Source organism: Nomascus leucogenys, chromosome 3, assembly GCF_006542625.1.
Source record: "Nomascus leucogenys isolate Asia chromosome 3, Asia_NLE_v1, whole genome shotgun sequence".
In the NCBI taxonomy this organism is placed as follows: domain Eukaryota; kingdom Metazoa; phylum Chordata; class Mammalia; order Primates; family Hylobatidae; genus Nomascus; species Nomascus leucogenys.
In genome coordinates this window covers 91,444,672-91,462,516 of record NC_044383.1, presented here as the reverse complement: position 1 = coordinate 91,462,516, position 17,845 = coordinate 91,444,672, and the positions used below count along the sequence as shown (strand labels likewise).

Here is a 17,845-nt window from a genome sequence, read left to right as displayed (position 1 = left end):
AAACCCAGTCTCTAAAAAAAAAATACAAAAATTAGGGCGTGGTGGTGCACATGTGTAGTCCCAGCTGCTTGGGAGGCTGAGGTGAAAGGATCACCTGAACTTGAGAGGTGGAGGTTGCAGTGAGCCGAGATTGCACCACTGCACTGCAGCCTGGGTGACAGAGTAAGACCCTGTCTCAAAAAAAAAAAGAGAGAGGGGAGGGGAGGAGAGGGGAGGGAGGGGAGGGATGGGAGGAGGGGGAGGAGGGGGAGGAGAGGGAAGAGAGGGGAGGAGAGGGGAGGGGAAGGGAGGAGAGAAAAGTTGTAGCTCTTAATCTGTTATTTTAACCAAATTTCAAAAATTAAAATTCCAGTGTGAATTTGGAAGAATCTTTATATAAGCTCTTCAAATTTATCAGAACAGAATTTGACTTGCATATCCTTATTATGTAGAATTTTAAAAGTCTAGCTGGAGACCACTGAAAACTTTGTGATTCCCCTAGATTGTTACTTGGGTTTGGGATGCAGAACTAGTATTTCAGTGGAAGGATTCAGCAGTGCAAGTAACAAATTCAGTGGAAGGATTCAGCAGTGCATGTAACAAAATTTTCTGTTGATCATTCTTCATCTTGATCAGCTCTTACTCTGTTCACACAGGAACAGATTGGATGTCACAGTTAGCAGATATAAATCATGATAATTTATGTTTAAGACATTTAAGCATAATTTTTAAAATTTAAGTGACATTAAAATTTACAAATGATACTCTGAACAATGTCATAATGTTCATTTAAACATCTACATACTTAATATTAGAGGCTAAATTAATTTCCTTTTTAGAAAAGATATCAAATTTCTAATATAGTACCAAATTATCACAATACCCTTGTACTGAAATCATATAATAAATATATGATCTAATTTCACCAAGGCCACAGTCTAAAGGAAGAAAGCTAAGTTACTTCTTAAATCCATAATTTCTACTTGAACTATTATTAGAGTTGCTTCTGGAACTTTTTTTCTGTAGGCACTATTTTATTATTTATTATGCTTAGACTACAACAGCAATCAGAAAATCAACCTAAAATTCTGATTATTTGCCACTTGGCTTCTGACCATTCCAGTAAGGCATCTTGGGAGACCTATGCAGCGCCAAATGAAGCTCAGCTCCACACAATGTCTGGCAGAGGGTGATGAGAATGGCACATTGTCTGCCCGGTCTGAACAGAGGTCACAGCAGGGAGAGCATCTGCTAAGATAATGTGAATGAAGGAAACAACTATAATTGCCTCATTAAGAGATCCCTGGCCAAATAATCACAAGAAGAAAGGACTTGGATAACCATCCTAAAATTAGGCTATAATAAAGAAACTTGGGATAGAATTAAAAATACAGAAGAATTAAGAAGACTTGGGTATTCTACTGGTTTTATTAATTTCCTTAGTCACCATATGGATGACTGAAAATTTGGATGCAATAGTTCAGTTATTCAACTCAAGCCTTTGCCAGTCATTAGTAGGAAGTACAAGATGCAAATTCACAGCTGTCCAGGATACAAACAAATGTAAAATAAAGAGTTGTGGGGAATTTCTTACAGGGACCAAAATATAGAAACTAAGAAGGGATATCTACTGATCTATAGTTCGGAATTACAATGAAAAAAAGCATACAAGTAAAAGACGTAAGGAACATTTTAAAGAGGAAAGACAAAATTTAAAAGAGCAGTCTCAAAAAGGCAAAGGAGAAAAATGAACAAATTGTCTCTCCCCAATCAGTTTACCTTCTTTTACTTTCTACCTCCATCTTTTAAAACTATTTTTTTCCCAAAAGTCAACATTGTATAATTACAACTAAATCCTTAGTCACTTCCTATTACCATATGTATATATTTTATGTAACAGTGTCGATAAATTAAATATTTCATAGTAAAAGCTGAAGCAAATATTTTCCCAATTTAAATTTAAGTATACAAACGCACACAAGACTAAAATGTATTGATATTGTGACAAACTATTTTTATATTTCCTGATATTTTCAGGGTAAGCTATGTGAACTTAATTTGTATTATGCAGCTAAAATTTATTATTATATAAATAGTACCTTGAAGTAAATTATAGTTATTAAACTTTTCTGATTCCAACAAACACAATAAAATTAGCTTGTTATAACCATAAGCCAGGTTTAAAATAAGCAAACTATTTGATGACTTTGATGTTTTGCACCCAAAATGTGCTGGCTAATTTTTCCATTCCATTTACCATTCTGGTCTTTAAACTGCCTTAATCTCCTGCCCTCAGATGTTGACCTTGTAAGAATAGGGGTCATAGGTCAGAATAGACAGACCTCAAAGGATCTGGACTATCAATTCATGCCTGAAAGATTTCTCTGCTACAATAGGAACCTACTAAACAGCAAATTCCTAAATCTAATCACACAAGTATCAGGATGAAACAGTTATTTATTGGTATTTGTTGATCTACACTTCAAACATCTCTATCATCTAAAAAGCATTTTTATTTTTATTTTGGGAACAGAATCTGGGATATAATACACATAAAAAATAAAATCATTGACAGGATTTTAAAAGTAAAACAGATATTCTTTAATAAAATGACACCATAAACCTAAACATGGGTTTTTTTCTGTTTTCAGGAATGCTATGGAGATTTCAAAAATATAATACTAGATTTCCCAAGCATAAAAGTACCTGGAAAAATGTCAAATTATACCACTGTGATAATGAGTGGAAGAGGTTATATTGCTGTAGAGGTGGGTGGGAGTGGGACAGAATTACCACATTAGTTTTCAGCTTACTTGCTCTAAAACTGAATGAGGGCAATAAATAAATACTTTTCTGTTTAATAAACAAATGTGAATTTACAGCACCTCAATAAGGAAGCCTACACTGATTTTCTTAATCCCAAAAACAAAAACCTCATGGCTTCTAAAACTTTCTTGCAAATTTAAAGAATTTGAGGCCACAAAATTATGGCTCTGCAAAAATAACTTTACTATCATACATCTCCACTTTCTTTTTTAAAAAGGCAAGTTAATTCATGTGAGCTAAGAATAAATCAGACATAATTGGTTTCTGTTTCTGTTCATCTTGGTCTTTCTGATCATAAATGATAAATACACCATGATGTACCATTTTAGTACTGACTACAAGGAATGTTAAATTTCACAATTTTTAAATCTAAATAAGGAGCATCTTAAAAATGATAAATTAATAAATTCTTCTAATATGATCAAACTAAAGAAATTCCCCATGCTTCCAAGCCAAAAGTAGTAACATCAAACATTTTTTTAACAACAGTCTATTAGCCTTCTTTCTAAACAAAATATATTACCACTTTAACTCATGTAGAAAATCAAAAAGCTTACTCATACTAACGTAGTTATAAAAACTAAATATTGAACAAAATGAAATAAAAGCAGTAGAATGTATTATTTCCTAAGTTATTTTTAAAAACTCAAGTCAACACTGCATTATTATGAATGACACTTCTTGGAATATGTGGTTGGGTCAAAATATGTGGAAGGTTAAGAAGAACAAAAAAGACAGTCACTACTCTAAAAAAAATAGAATTAAAAAAGGAGGTAAAAAGAGAAACCATGAACAGTTAAAAATTACAAAGCTGTATGTATACAACCAACATATACACTACATATCCATGCACTTTGTGTTCTTTAAAATTATACACATTTTTATTCACCAAGTATTAAGGAGTAAAAACATTTAAACTATATATAAAAAAGATTTCCAGACCAGTCATTTTAGTCTAAATCCTTTTTACATATTTAACATATCTGTTAATATAAACTAAAATTATATTATATATTTAATTACGTGCTACAGGATGACATGATTATTTCATATAAATAATAGAAATCAACTGTGGCAAAGAAAATAATTCTACCACCCTCACCCATAATTTCATTATGTTGGAAGTCACTCACTCTTCTTCTTCATAGTAAATCATGTTTTTAAAGAGAACAAAAGGTCCCAAGTATAGGCTAGTTTTATAGAAGAAATACAACATTTCTTAATTTTTTATTAACAATCTTCACTTTATTATAAAGAGAGCTGTATGGAGTCGTTAAATTTCTTTACTCTTTTTGTAATGAACATAAGAAAAACTAAATAGAAAAAATAAATCAGAAATTATTTCATTTGAAATGTTAAGAAAACTTTTCAAATGTGGAGGATTTAAAATAAAACAACACAATATTTACTACCTCAAGTAACTAGAGAGTTGTAAGTGGACACTAAATTAAGCAGAATTTTAAGAGAGAATAAAATAATCCCATTTTCTTTTATAAACAGTGTACTAATAATTGAAGTGGAATCTTCAAAATTATTTTACATTTTTTTGCCATAGGGAGTAATTCTTCACAAAATATGATTCTACCTTATATACAAATATTAGAATTGAACAAATAAGTTCTCAAGTGATGAAATCATATTTGGAATTTGTTAAACATATTAATACCATGTAATCAAAACTTTGAAATTTCAATTTTTAACCAAAAATGACAGAAATTAAACTTAATCTAAAAACATTTCAAGAAAAAGGATATTCTTTTCAATAAATGATGTTTGAACAATTCATATTACACATGGCAGAAATGAACCTCTACCTAGGCCTTACACTTTATATAAAAACTAACTCTAAATGGATCATTGATGTAAACAGAAAATGTAAAGATTGATAAATCATCTTCTTTCAAATTAAAAACTTTTGTTCTATAAAAGATATTTAAGAGACTGAAACGACAAGCCACAGACAGGGAGAATATATCTGCAAATCATGTATCTGGCAAAAAAAACGTATACAAAGAGCTCTTAAAGTGCAATAAGAAAACACACAACCCAGTAAAAAATGGGCAAAAGATATGAAGAAACAGTTTGTCAAAGAGTATATGAGGAAGACACAAAAATACATATAAAGATGCTTAATATCAGTAGCTATTAGGGAAATGAAAATTAAAACCATGATATCATCACACGCCTAACAGAATGGTTAAAAAAAAAATTCTTTTTTTTTTTTGAGGCAGGGTCTTGCTGTCACCCTGGCTAGAGTGCAGTAGCCTCATCATGGCCCACTGCACCTTTGACCTCTCAGGCTCAAGTGATCCTCCCATCTCAGTACAAGTAGCTGGGACAACAGGGATGCACCACCATGCCCTGCTAATTTTTTTACTTTTTGCAGTGACAGGGTTTCTCCATGTTGCCCAGGCTGGGTTCAAACTTCTGGGCTCAAGCAATTCACTGGCCTCGGCCTCCCAAAGTGCTGGTGTTAAAGGTGTGAGCCACCACATGGGGCCAAAATTTTTAAAAATTGGCAATACCAAATGCTGGCAAAGATAAGTTGCAGTTCGAACTCTCACATACCAGTGGTGGGAATGCAAAAGAAAATAATTACTCTGGAAAACAATTTGGCAGTTTTTTATAAAGTTAAACATGCATATATGACCTTATTATGCAGCAATCCCACTCCAAAACTGAAAACGAATCTTCACACACCTGTGCATAAATGTTTATAGCTGTTCTATTCATAATTGTCACAACTGGACACCACTCAAATGCCTTTCAATAGATGAATAAGCAAACAGTGTTATAGCTATAAAATGGAATACTATTCAGCAAAAAAGTGAACTACTGATACACTCAACAGCTTGGATGAATTTCAAAGATTATTATGCTGAGTGAAAAAATGCAATTTCAAAATGTTACACACTGTATGATTCTACTTACGTGTCAGTCACAAAAACACAAAACTACAGTGAAAGAGAATAGGTCAGTGGCTGCCAGGGGTTACAGGTGGGGAAGGGGTAACCATTATAGATAGAGGGAGATTTTTGGGGGTAATAAACTTTCTGAATCTGGACGATGGTACTGACTACAGGAATGTATACGTGTGTTAAAATTCATCTAACTGAATATCAAAAGAAAAAAGTCAATTTTCACTTTGGGAGGCCGGGGCGGGCTGATCATGAGGTCAGGAGATCAAGACCATCCCGGCTAACACGGTGAAACCCCGTCTCTACTAAAAGAATGAAAAAAATTAGCCAGGTGTGGTGGCGGGTGCCTGTGGTCCCGGCTACTCGGGAGGCTGAGGCAGCAGAATGGCGTGAACCCGGGAGGCAGAGCTTGCAGTGAGCCAAGACTGCACCACTGCACTCCAGCCTGGGCGACAGAGCCAGACTCCATCGCAAAAAAAAAAAAAAGAAAGAAAGAAAAGAAAAAAGTTCAATTTTACTACACGACAATTTAATATTATGTATATATTTATATACAGAAATACACCAATGCTTACTTCCAAATTTAATATAAATTAACTGGAATTCTAGCTTTCTGGTGCATCAGCAGACCAAATCAATTATTTAATATCATTATTTTAAACATTTTGTAGGCTATAAGGTCAGTATGAAAGTATCTTATACCAGTAAGAAAGTACTCAAAAAATGATGAGGACCCATCAAAAGGACACAGAAACCAGCGTGAAGGGGCTCCTACTGGTCAAATCTGGGAAATTTGGGCAGTAAAATAAATAACGGTGGTTACAGATTATAACTTCCAGAAAAATGCAGAAATCCCTGGTTCAGACTAATATAATAAATAAATGAAAATTTAAAAGTTTGATGGTGAATGGGATATTTACATAGTCTTAAAATATCTCCACACAAAATGCTTATTAAAAAAGGAAAAAGAAGCCACTTTAAATATGTAAGGTGGGCATACATGTTTGGTGGCCATACCTAATTTTTCCTACCTTTTTGTATTCTAAAAATTTTCATAATAAAAGTCAAAATAAAATAAAATAGAAGGAAATAAAAATAATCACAGGAAGTATTGGGGAAAAACAGTATAACAGAAATTAATCCAAGAGGCAAGGTGCAGTAGCTCACGCCTGTAATCTTTGGGAGGCTGAGGTGGGCGAATCACCTGAGGTCAGGGATTTGAGACCAGCCTGTCCAACATGGTGAAAACCCATCTCTACTAAAAATACAAAATTAGCCAGGCACAGTGGTGCACACCTGTAGTCCCGGCTACTCGGGAGGCTGAGGCAAGAGAATTGCTTGAACCCAGGAGGCAGTGGTTGCAGTGAGCCTAGATCACGCCATTGCACTCCAGACTGGGCGACAAGAGCAAAACTCTGTCTCAAAAAAAATAAATAAATAAATAAATAAATAATTAATTAATTAATTCAAGAGCCTGTTCTTTGAAATACAATACATTATCTTATCAAGAAAAAAATAGCAACAGGAAATAAATAACAAGAGAATCAGAATATTTTATAAGATTTTCAAGGCTGCTTCACATAATTGTACTAATAAACATAAAATCTGGATCAAAGCACAATTTTATTCTCATTACTAAAACTGTCTCAGGAAATACCCATGAAAGAAATCAAGAAAGTTATCAAACATCTTTGAAGTTTTTTAAACATTTGGGGAGCAAATCATACCTTGGTAACTGTTCCAGCCATCAGCTGACAAAGATCCATTTCTTGCTAACACACTGTCAAATCTTGTTTTCTCATGGTGTCAGTTTCTATGCAGGAGTCTAGTCTCTATGTTTATTGAATATTTTATTGTATGTTGTCTCTACATCATTTTGTAAAAACAAGTGGCGCATGGAAAACTGGAATTGCTAATCCTTGTGACAAAAATTATGGACACCCTTAGCTTAATAGAAAGTTGGAAATTATTAGATATTAAGTGTGTCAAAGTTTTAATCACAATAAGACACACAGTAATAGTAAGCAGTTGGAACAGTTATTCACTTCTGACCACCACCACCTCGTACCTTGCCAGATCAGTACCCCAACTACAATTCTTTGACTCCACTGCAACCCACACCCCATGTGTTTACTTACCACCTTTTCAATGTCTTCACTCTTTATACAGTTTCTATTCTATCATCCATCACTACATTTGCTGCCCTACATACATCTCCAGTGCCCTTTGTCATTCTCAACTAGGAAAAACCTCAACTCTAGTTAAATCATTTTAATGACTATTTCACAGCTGTAGCCATGAAGTCAACAAGGGCTGGAGAAAAAACACAATCATATTAACTGACTTTAAATTCATATCCACTATTCTTATGTGGGTCTTTGGCACAGCCTGAAATTGTACCTCTTCTCTACAATGTGTTCATTCTTCTATTTTATACATCTTTCTTGTTAAATTTTGAAACCTACTCTTCTACCATCACTCTTGGTTGATGACTGTGCTTCAAATTCAAAGAAAAAAAAACCAGCATAAAAAAGAGAAATTTCGCCTTATCCTACCTTCATATCTATCTACCACCTGCATCTGTGCCCATAAGCTATGCCTTTCCTCCAGGTTTGTAAGAATGAACCTTCTGTACTCACATGACCAGCTCCCCCAGTTGTGCTTTAAATCCCAATACTGTCACCCACTCAAGGAAATCACTCCAGTAATCGTTCTCCTCTCTCCTGCATGTTCAATCTTTCCTTTGCACTAGACCATTCCTATGAACATATAAACATGCTATAATTTCTTCCATTTAGCTACTGCTTTGTTTCTCTCCTCCCATTTATTATAGAAACACTTCTCAAAAGATTGTCTAAACTTGCTGTCTCTGCTTCCTCTGTTTTCATTCTCTGTATTGAATACAACCCACGAAGGCTTTCACCCCCACCAGTCCACTGAGCCCGTTCTTGTCAACCTCAGACCTCAATAATGACTTCCGTGTTGCTAAGCGGTCAAGTTTCAATGGTTATCTTACTTGATCATTTCATCATCAGCACTATTCAACATACCTGATACCCTTTCTTGAAATATTTTCTTTCCCTGACTTTCCCTCCTATTTCCCACCTTCTTACTTAGTGCCCTTTGCTGTTCCTCCCTCTTCTTGACTCTTAAATGCTAGAGTGCCCCAGGGCTTAGTCCTCTTCTTGCCTATGTATACTCGCTGTGATGGTCATCTCATTTCCTCTTGTGGCTGTAAATATCATCTTTTTGCTAAATGTTGCCAATTTTTTAACTCCAGTGCTGGAACTCCATATAGTGCACCCATCTGCCTAATATACATCTTCACTTGGATGTGCATTATGTATCTCTAATTAAATGTCTGAAACTATACTTTTGATTTCAGGCTCCTTCTGTAGGTTTCTCCATCTTGATAAATAGTCCCTTAATCTTTCCTGTTGTATAGGCCAAAAACCCTTGGAGTTACCCTGGACTCTTCTCCTCTGATAGTCCACATCTAATCAATCCATCAGTAAATTCTATGGTCTCTTCCTTCAAAACATATCAGAATTTTTGTTCACCACTTCTACTGCTACTACCCTTGTCCAAACCACCACTATCTCTTTTCTGTATTATTGGAACTTCTTCTTTAGTGGTCTTTCAGCTTCTATCCTTGCCTCTCCACATTGTGTTGTCATCGAAGCTGCCAGAATGATACTCTGAGTAAATCAGATCATGTTACTTTTCGACCTAAAATTTCCCAATGACTTCCTATTTTCTCCAGAATCAAAGTCCTTACAATGGTTGACAAGATCCAATATGAAAAAATGTCCTCCTATCTTACTCTTCAAATCTCAACCTCGACTATTCTCCCTCTCATACTGATTCCAACCCAGAATGGAATGTAAAGCATTCTAGAACTACTTTGTTAAAGATTTTATCTTAAAGACATGGAAAAATAAAGGGCTGTTTTATTTTACTTTGCTTTACTTGTACGTATTTAAGCATGTATGCAGGTATTATCTCCATGGGAGCAGAAAACCACATTAAAAGCTAAATGTATCATTAAACTTTCACACATATTCATGGACTTTCTTTTGTACAAAATGAGCTGCTAAAAATGTCAATGAAAATGGAATTTATTGTTTCACTGGATGGCTTTTCAAAACAATAGGAAAATACGAAATAGGCAACAAGTGCTACAGAGATAACTGGTTACCAATTTGGACAGAAAAGAAAATCTAGACCTTTACAGTCCTTTCTTCAAAAGCAAATTAGATTATAAAGAGAAGAGACACTTAAGTGTAAAATATAAAATAACTAAAATAATACTAAAAACATAAATGAATATAGTATATTTTTGATTTTGTAGTTTGGAAAATGAAATAGCAATCAAAGTCAGGTAACACCAAGGAGAGAGTCACAGACTTTGTAAAAATTTCAAAACTTCAAAAAAAAAAAAAAAAACTATCATTAAAGCTAAAATATATTTTACAAGCTAAAAAAATTTCTTATTTTTTGAGAAAAATGATTCATATCCTAAATATATCAAGAGAACTTAGAAATCAATAATAACAAATGAACATCTCAATAGAAAATGGTCAATGGACAAGAAATGTACAATTCTTAGAAGAAAAAAATAAAAATGAAAACATGTAAAATATATTCAACCTCCAAAGTAATCAAATAATGTGAAAAAAAACACAAACAAACAATGAGCTGCATCTCTAACCTACGTAACTGGAAAAGATTTAAAAAAAACAACAACATTCAATGAGCTGTCTCACTTTCAGAGGTGTTACATACTGGCTCGCTAATCATTTCTGGAGAGCAGTTTAGAAATAGGTATCGAAATTTTTAAAATACATATTTTTTTGATCCAGACTTTTCACTATTAAGTATTTACCCTAAAGATATAATCAGACAACTTTTCAAAAATGTACATCTAAGAGTTCCCACGGTGTTATTGATCAATTCAAGATACATGAGGTAGCCTAAATATCCACTAACATATTGTTGTTTAAATTATATTTTGGTACATTCATATAGTAAAATTTATGAAGTGATAACAATTGACATGAAATATTCTATAATATACTATTAGGTGAAAAAAATTACAAGTTTCAAAATACCATATATATTATAATTCCCACCTCTAATTAGGATTTCAAGTGATTTTTTCCTCTTTACGGTTTTTATATTATTTGGACTTTCTATATGTGAGCTGCCTTTTAAAAACAGACAAAACAATAGGTACATTTTCATTTGAAAAAAGAGGTGAGGTGTTTGGCAAATTCTGGGTGTAAAAAAGGGCACCTCTATCTATTGGGAACTTCAACTCCTCAACTGTGGTCTCAGAACAGTCTGGTGGAAAAGGTGATCAAGGGACTATTCAGTGCTTAATGCTGAAGGCTCAGTTCAGTACATTCTGCAGATAATTCAAAATGCAAAATAGCCTATATTTCTGATATTTAATATATTCTACATGATGGTGGTTTCCTTTGGCTAGACGATATAAAATGCAGTAAGATGAAAACATTTTCAGAAATCCTTTCCAAGTACAATAAACTGATAAATTAACAAAGCAAAAATGATTACCTATCTCCCTTTGGTTTTCTTTTCTGTAGTGTCTTCCCTTTGGGTCTTCTTTCACTTCCTAAACAGGGGCTCCCACCAGGTCCTGTTACCCGTATTGACTCAAGGCCTTTGGAAGATTTTTTAAATGTGAATTCCACTGGTTCTCCTTCTTTTAGGCTTCTAAATCCTTCCATGAATAGTTTGCTCTGTAAAGAACAGAAGAGGGTGGGGGAGAAAAAGAGAGATCAAAATTATCATTGCTTTATAAATTATCTCTATAATTTTAACAAAGAAAGATACTCTGTCATGCATTACAAAAGTATAAAGTCTTAAGTTCAGTGAAACATATACCATTTTAAAGTTTCTTTTTGCGATACTGGCAGTGGGAGAAAAAAATTTTTAAGGCAATTTGGAAATACTTAGAAAAATTTAAATGTGCATATTCTTTGTCCCAGCAATTCCACAATTAATAATTCTACTACAGACATACACAAAGGCTCAAAAAGATACCAGGGCACTGAGGGTAAAAAATTACACCTATCTGAATGTCTATCAATGGGAAACTGATTAAATAAATAATATAATAGCACCATATAACATTATTAAGCCATTAAGAGAAGTTTCATTAGTTCTACATGTTCTAATGTAGAAAGATAAGCATGTAATATTGTTGAGTTAAAAGAAAAAAGAGTTAAAGAACTGTGTCTACCATAATGCTGTCTACGTAAAATTTTAACTTTATTTATTTTTGATATGGGACTATGTTGCCCAAGCTGGTCTTGAACTTCTGGGATTTTCTAGCCTCAGCCTTCTGAGTAGCTGAGATAACAGGCACATGCAGAGTCCAGCTAAAGTTTTTAAAAGATATATGTTTATTATATAGAGATGTGGTCTGAAACAACAGACACTAAAGAGTCGTTTTCTCCAGTCCCGTTCTAGAAAGGTAGCAAAGTTTTCTGGTATATACATTACTACGTCATTTGAGCTTTTTATAATTTGAAAGGAAATCAGATTTCATATTTGAAAGATAGCTGATTTTTTGTAAAAATAACAATGTTCACCAATCACAAAATTGTTGATTTTGGTTTCAAATATTATTTGGCTCTTTCAATCCTCTTTTCATCAAAGTCAATGTGCCAATTCGAAATATACTAAAAATAATTCAATCAGTAGTTTTATTGATTTTTTCAAACCCCTCTGTGTACATTTTACAGATCTAATTTAGAATATCATGTAGTTTTTAAAGACTCTCCTGAATTGGTGAGGCAACAGAAATAAAACATATGATGGTAGAAGTTCTTAGTTCAAGTCCAGTTCTTTAAATAAACTGCTATATTGCTTTGAATAAGCCATTTGCTGTCGTTTCTATTTATTTGTAAATTCAAAAGATTTGAGTTCTGAGTAACAACAAGACCACGACAAAAAGGTTTTGTGGTCAAGTAAGTTTGTAAAACACTGTATGTTGTTTCTCTGTGAGAGACTCATATTAGCATATTAAAGTCTCAGGAATGTTCTCACCTCCCCAACTCCCACAAAACTAAAAATCTTTTTTAACTCAGCAGTTTCCTGACCTAATTGATCCCAGAGCCCCTTCTTTAAGTACAGATGACGAACATACTTAGAGAAATACTGGACCAGAAAATCTTCACTTCTCCAAGTCCATGACTCTAAAGGCAGCTAAATAATTACACGTAACCAAATTATTACATAGAATAAAAACAAAACTTCAAAAATTCATTGCGAAAGGAGACCATTCATTGTGAAAGCAAGACAGCCCATGAAAACAGGGTTATTAACCTGCTTCTAGTGCAGGTCACATGACATAGTGAAATCTTTCATGTGGAAGTCTGCAATTTGGCAGCACCTTTTCTGCTCTCTGATGAAACGTTTGGGGAAAAAATCACAACTGCCTACGTTCTTTAAAATAACAAAGTATTATTATTAAAGCTATTTTAACATTTCTAAAGCATCTTTTCATTTTTTTCCTAAGCTTTCTCCTCACTAATTATAAATAGTTACGTTGCTTTCATTCATTTCCTTTCTCCCTCTCCACTCAAGAAGGTACAGATTATTTCTCTTTTACGGATGAAATGGAGCATAGTTCAACTACTGCAATTATGAGAACAAAGAAACAGCATTTTTTATTAGAGCTATCGTATGTTCAGATGTTTTGTTTTGGCAACAAAAACGCTATCACTGGGCTAAGCACAGTAGCTCACGCCTGTAATCCCAGCACGTTGGGAGGCCAAGGCGGGCAGATCACCTGAGGTCAGGAGTTCAAGACCAGCCTGGCCAACGTGGCAAAACCCCGTTTCTACTAAAAAAATACAAAAAATTAGCCCGACGTGGTGGCGCTTGCCTGTAATTCCAGCTACTTGGGAGGCTGAGGCAGAAGAATCCGTTGAACCTGGGAGGCGGAGGTTGCAGTGAGCGGAGATCAAGATCGTGTCACTGCACTCCAGCCTGGGCGATGCAGCGAGACCCTGTCTCAAAAAAAACCAACCAACCAACCAAACAAAACTCTATCACTTATCTCCTCATAGCTCTTAGCGCACTTTCGTAGGAGTTGGTGCATAGTTCCTAGTGAACCCAATGAAGCTGGTATACTTTCACTTAATTTAATTTTCTGTTATTATGATTTTTGATAGGTATCTTATAAGTGAACTGCTTTTCCAAATCTAAAGTAAAATTCCAGCTCTTACAAACCAATAAATTCTAGCTGTTCTTCATGATATTCTGAAAGAATACTTTAAAAAGTTCTATCGTATATGTCTCCCTCCCCAAATTAGTCCATAAGGCAATTTAGTTTCATAATACTTGGCAAAAAAAAAATATATATATATATATATACATATATATATATATATATCCATAAGAAACTATAATGGCTTTGCAAGAAAAAGACAAGAATTCACAGAGAATACTCTGTCTTCGCTATTATACCAAAATAGCTGCTACATAGGTGGGAAAGATTGTTGAAAGGTAAGGAATTAGCTCACTATATTTGTTCCCCCAAAAATCAACTTATCCCCTTAACTTGCCAATTTTTATTGAAGGTTTCTCCATTTTTCCAATTACACTGGTTCCAATGCTTACTTTTACCCAAACCATTTATGGAATCTTATTTATTTTTGCTTCCTATCTCTCCTCTCTCATCTGCCCCATCCACTTCATTGGACTGCTATCACCCTACTTCAGGTCTTAACTATTGCTGGGATTCAGAAAACAATACAACAAAAAAGAAAAATTTAGAAGCAGAAGTTTTTCTCTGACCTTCTCCAGTCTTCCTGTTTCTCAGTCTCATTTCCCCGCAAGGCTAGCCATAGAAACTGGAATCCCTCTTCCCCAAGGTAGGTTACAGAAACCAGAACCCCTTTTCCCCAAAGCCAGCCATAAAACTTAAAAACATTACTCCAATTCCATCCCCATCTGGACCTTTCTGTGCAAAACCTGACCTACCTTGTTTGACTCTAAGTCAATAAGACCTCCAATCAGAGAAGGTCCTGCCCATACCCAAAAGGCAGGAATGCATGCTCAGAGAGGCCAAGAAAAATCTAGGCAGACAGACCTTGCTGGGTTTCCCTACTCAGTCTGTTAGCATTAGATCATACATAATCTTTTTGTCCAATTATATTTCTTTACAGCTGTCTATACTTTGTTAAACATATGCCTAAAAATGTACAATTTCCCCTGAATTTTTGAATCTTCATTCTGGAGGCTCCTGTGTCACGGTAAAACTATGATCAAATAAACTTGTAAGCCTTTTCTCCTATTAATCTGCCTCTTGTCAGTAATTTTTAGTGAATCTTCAGAGGGCAAAGGGAAAGTTTACACTATCTTCTACCAAGATAAGTGTAATAGTTTCTTCACTGGCATCTCAGCATCGCAACTGCTCGTTACTCTACATCATCTTCCATACCTGCACATTCTCTCTCAATAAATCTTAGCTTGTTAGTCCCTTGTCTCAAAAATCTACAATTCTGCTCTTAGGTTGTAGGTGAGATCCTTCATAATCTTACCTTACTTACATTTTCCACTTCATTTCCCATTACTCTAAAACACAATCCCTAACTGGATAACTTATATTTCTCTGAATATTTTCTCATTTCTGTATTCTATCTTATTCCGGTCAGGGATGTACTCTCCTAGTCATGGCTTTCTATTAAAATCTTACTTGGTAAGACCTCAACAGCAAGGCAAAAATAGACAAAAAAGACTTAAACTAAAAAGCCTCCTTCTTCACAGCAAAAGAAATAATCAACAGAGTGAACAGACACCCTGTGGAATGGGAGAAAATATTTGCAAATTAGTTATCTGACAGGTAGATTAATATCCAGAATATACAAGGAACTCAAACAACAAAAAATAGTGAGCAAAGAACATGAATAGACATTTTGCAAATAAGGCATACAAATGGCCAACAGGTGTATGAAAAATGCTCAACGTCACATCACTAATCATCAGGAAACCACAATGAAATATCTTACCACAGTCAGAATGGCTATTATTAAAAAGATGTTAGCAAGGATGTGGGAAAAAGAGAACTGTTTTTTTATTTTTTTATTATACGTTAAGTTTTAGGGTACATGTGCACAATGTGCAGGTTTGTTACATATATATCCATGTGTCATGTTGTTGTGCTGCACCCATTAACTCGTCATTTAGCATTAGGTATATCTCCTAATGCTGTCCCTCCCCACTCCCCCCAACCCACAACAGTCCCCGGAGTGTGATGTTCCCCTTCCTGTGTCCATGTGTTCTCATTGTTCAATTCCCACCTGTGAGTGAGAACATGCGGTGTTTGGTTTTTCTGTCCTTGCGATAGTTTACTGAGAATGATGGTTTCCAATTTCATCCATGTCCCTACAAAGGACATGAACTCATCCTTTTTTATGGCTGCATAGTATTCCATGGTGTATATGTGCCACATTTTCTAAATCCAGTCTATCGTTGTTGGACATTTGGGTTGGTTCCAAGTCTTTGCTATTGTGAATAGTGCTGAAATAAACATAGGTGTGCATGTGTCTTTATAGCAGCATGATTTATAGTCCTTTGGGTATATACCCAGAAATGGGATGGCTGGGTCAAATGGTATTTCTAGTTCTAGATCCCTGAGGAATCGCCACACTGACTTCCACAATGGTTGAACTAGTTTACAGTCCCACCAACAATGTAAAAGTGTTCCTATTTCTCCACATCCTCTCCAGCACCTGTTGTTTCCTGACTTTTTAATGATCGCCATTCTAACTGGTGTGAGATGGTATCTCATTGTGGTTTTGATTTGCATTTCTCTGATGGCCAGTGATGATGAGCATTTTTTCATGTGTTTTTTGGCTGCATAAATGTCTTCTTTTGAGAAGTGTCTGTTCATGTCCTTTGCCCACTTTTTGATGGGGTTGTTTTTTTCTTGTAAATTTGTTTGAGTTCATTGTAGATTCTGGATATTAGCCCTTTGTCAGATGAGTAGGTTGCGAAAATTTTCTCCCATTTTGTAGGTTGGCTGTTCACTCTGATGGTAGTTTCTTTTGCTGTGCAGAAGCTCTTTAGTTTAATTAGATCCCATTTGTCATTTCTGGCTTTTGTTGCCATTGCTTTTGATGTTTTAGACATGAAGTCCTTGCCCATGCCTATGTCCTGAATGGTACTGCCTAGGTTTTCTTCTAGGGTTTTCATGGTTTTAGGTCTAACATGTAGGTCTTTAATCCATCTTGAATTAATTTTTGTATAAGGTGTAAGGAAGGGATCCAGTTTCAGCTTTCTACATATGGCTAGCCAGTTTTCCCAGCACCATTTATTAAATAGGGAATCCTTTCCCCGTTGCTTGTTTTTGTCAGGTTTGTCAAAGATCAGATAGTTGTAGATATGTGGCATTATTTCTGAGGGCTCTGTTCTGTTCCATTGATCTATGTCTCTGTTTTGGTACCAGTACCATGCTGTTTTGGTTACTGTAGCCTTGTAGTATAGTTTGAAGTCAGGTAGCATGATGCCTCCAGCTTTGTTCTTTTGGCTTAGGATTCACTTGGCGATGCGGGCTCTTTTTTGTTTCCATATGAACTTTAAAGTAGTTTTTTCCAATTCTGTGAAGAAAGTCATTGGTAGCTTGATGGGGATGGCATTGAATCTATAAATTACCTTGGGCAGTATGGCCATTTTCACAATATTGATTCTTCCAACCCTTGAGCATGGAATGTTGTTCCATTTGTTTGTATCCTCGAAAAAGAGAACTCTTATACACTGTTGGTAGGAATGCAAATTAGTAAAACCTTTATAGAAAACAGCATGAAGATTTACCAAAGAACTAAAAATGGAATTACTATTCGATTTAGCAATCCCACTACTGGGTATCGACCCAAAGGAAAAGAAATCAATATATCAAAGATAACCACACTTGTACGTTTTGCACAGCCCTATTCACAGTAGCAGACGTGGAATCAAACTATCTATCAATGGATGAGTGGATAACAAAAATGTGGTATATATATATACACAATGGATATTATTCCACCGGGAAAAAGAATAAAATCATGTCTTCTGCAGCAACATTAATGGACTGGAGGTCATTATCT

The 17,845-nt window shown here is 34.9% G+C and overlaps 1 protein-coding gene across 1 annotated transcript in view; it reads right to left on the bottom strand.

The window, feature by feature from the left end:
- The window catches only part of LIN28B (lin-28 homolog B), a 127,438-nt gene that overhangs the window by 45,721 nt on the left and 63,872 nt on the right, over positions 1–17,845 (bottom strand). Inside the window, exon 3 of the mRNA XM_003258382.2 lies at positions 11,301–11,485. Within this exon, the coding sequence (XP_003258430.1) occupies positions 11,301–11,485 (185 nt within the window). The remainder of the gene's footprint in view (positions 1–11,300; positions 11,486–17,845) is intronic.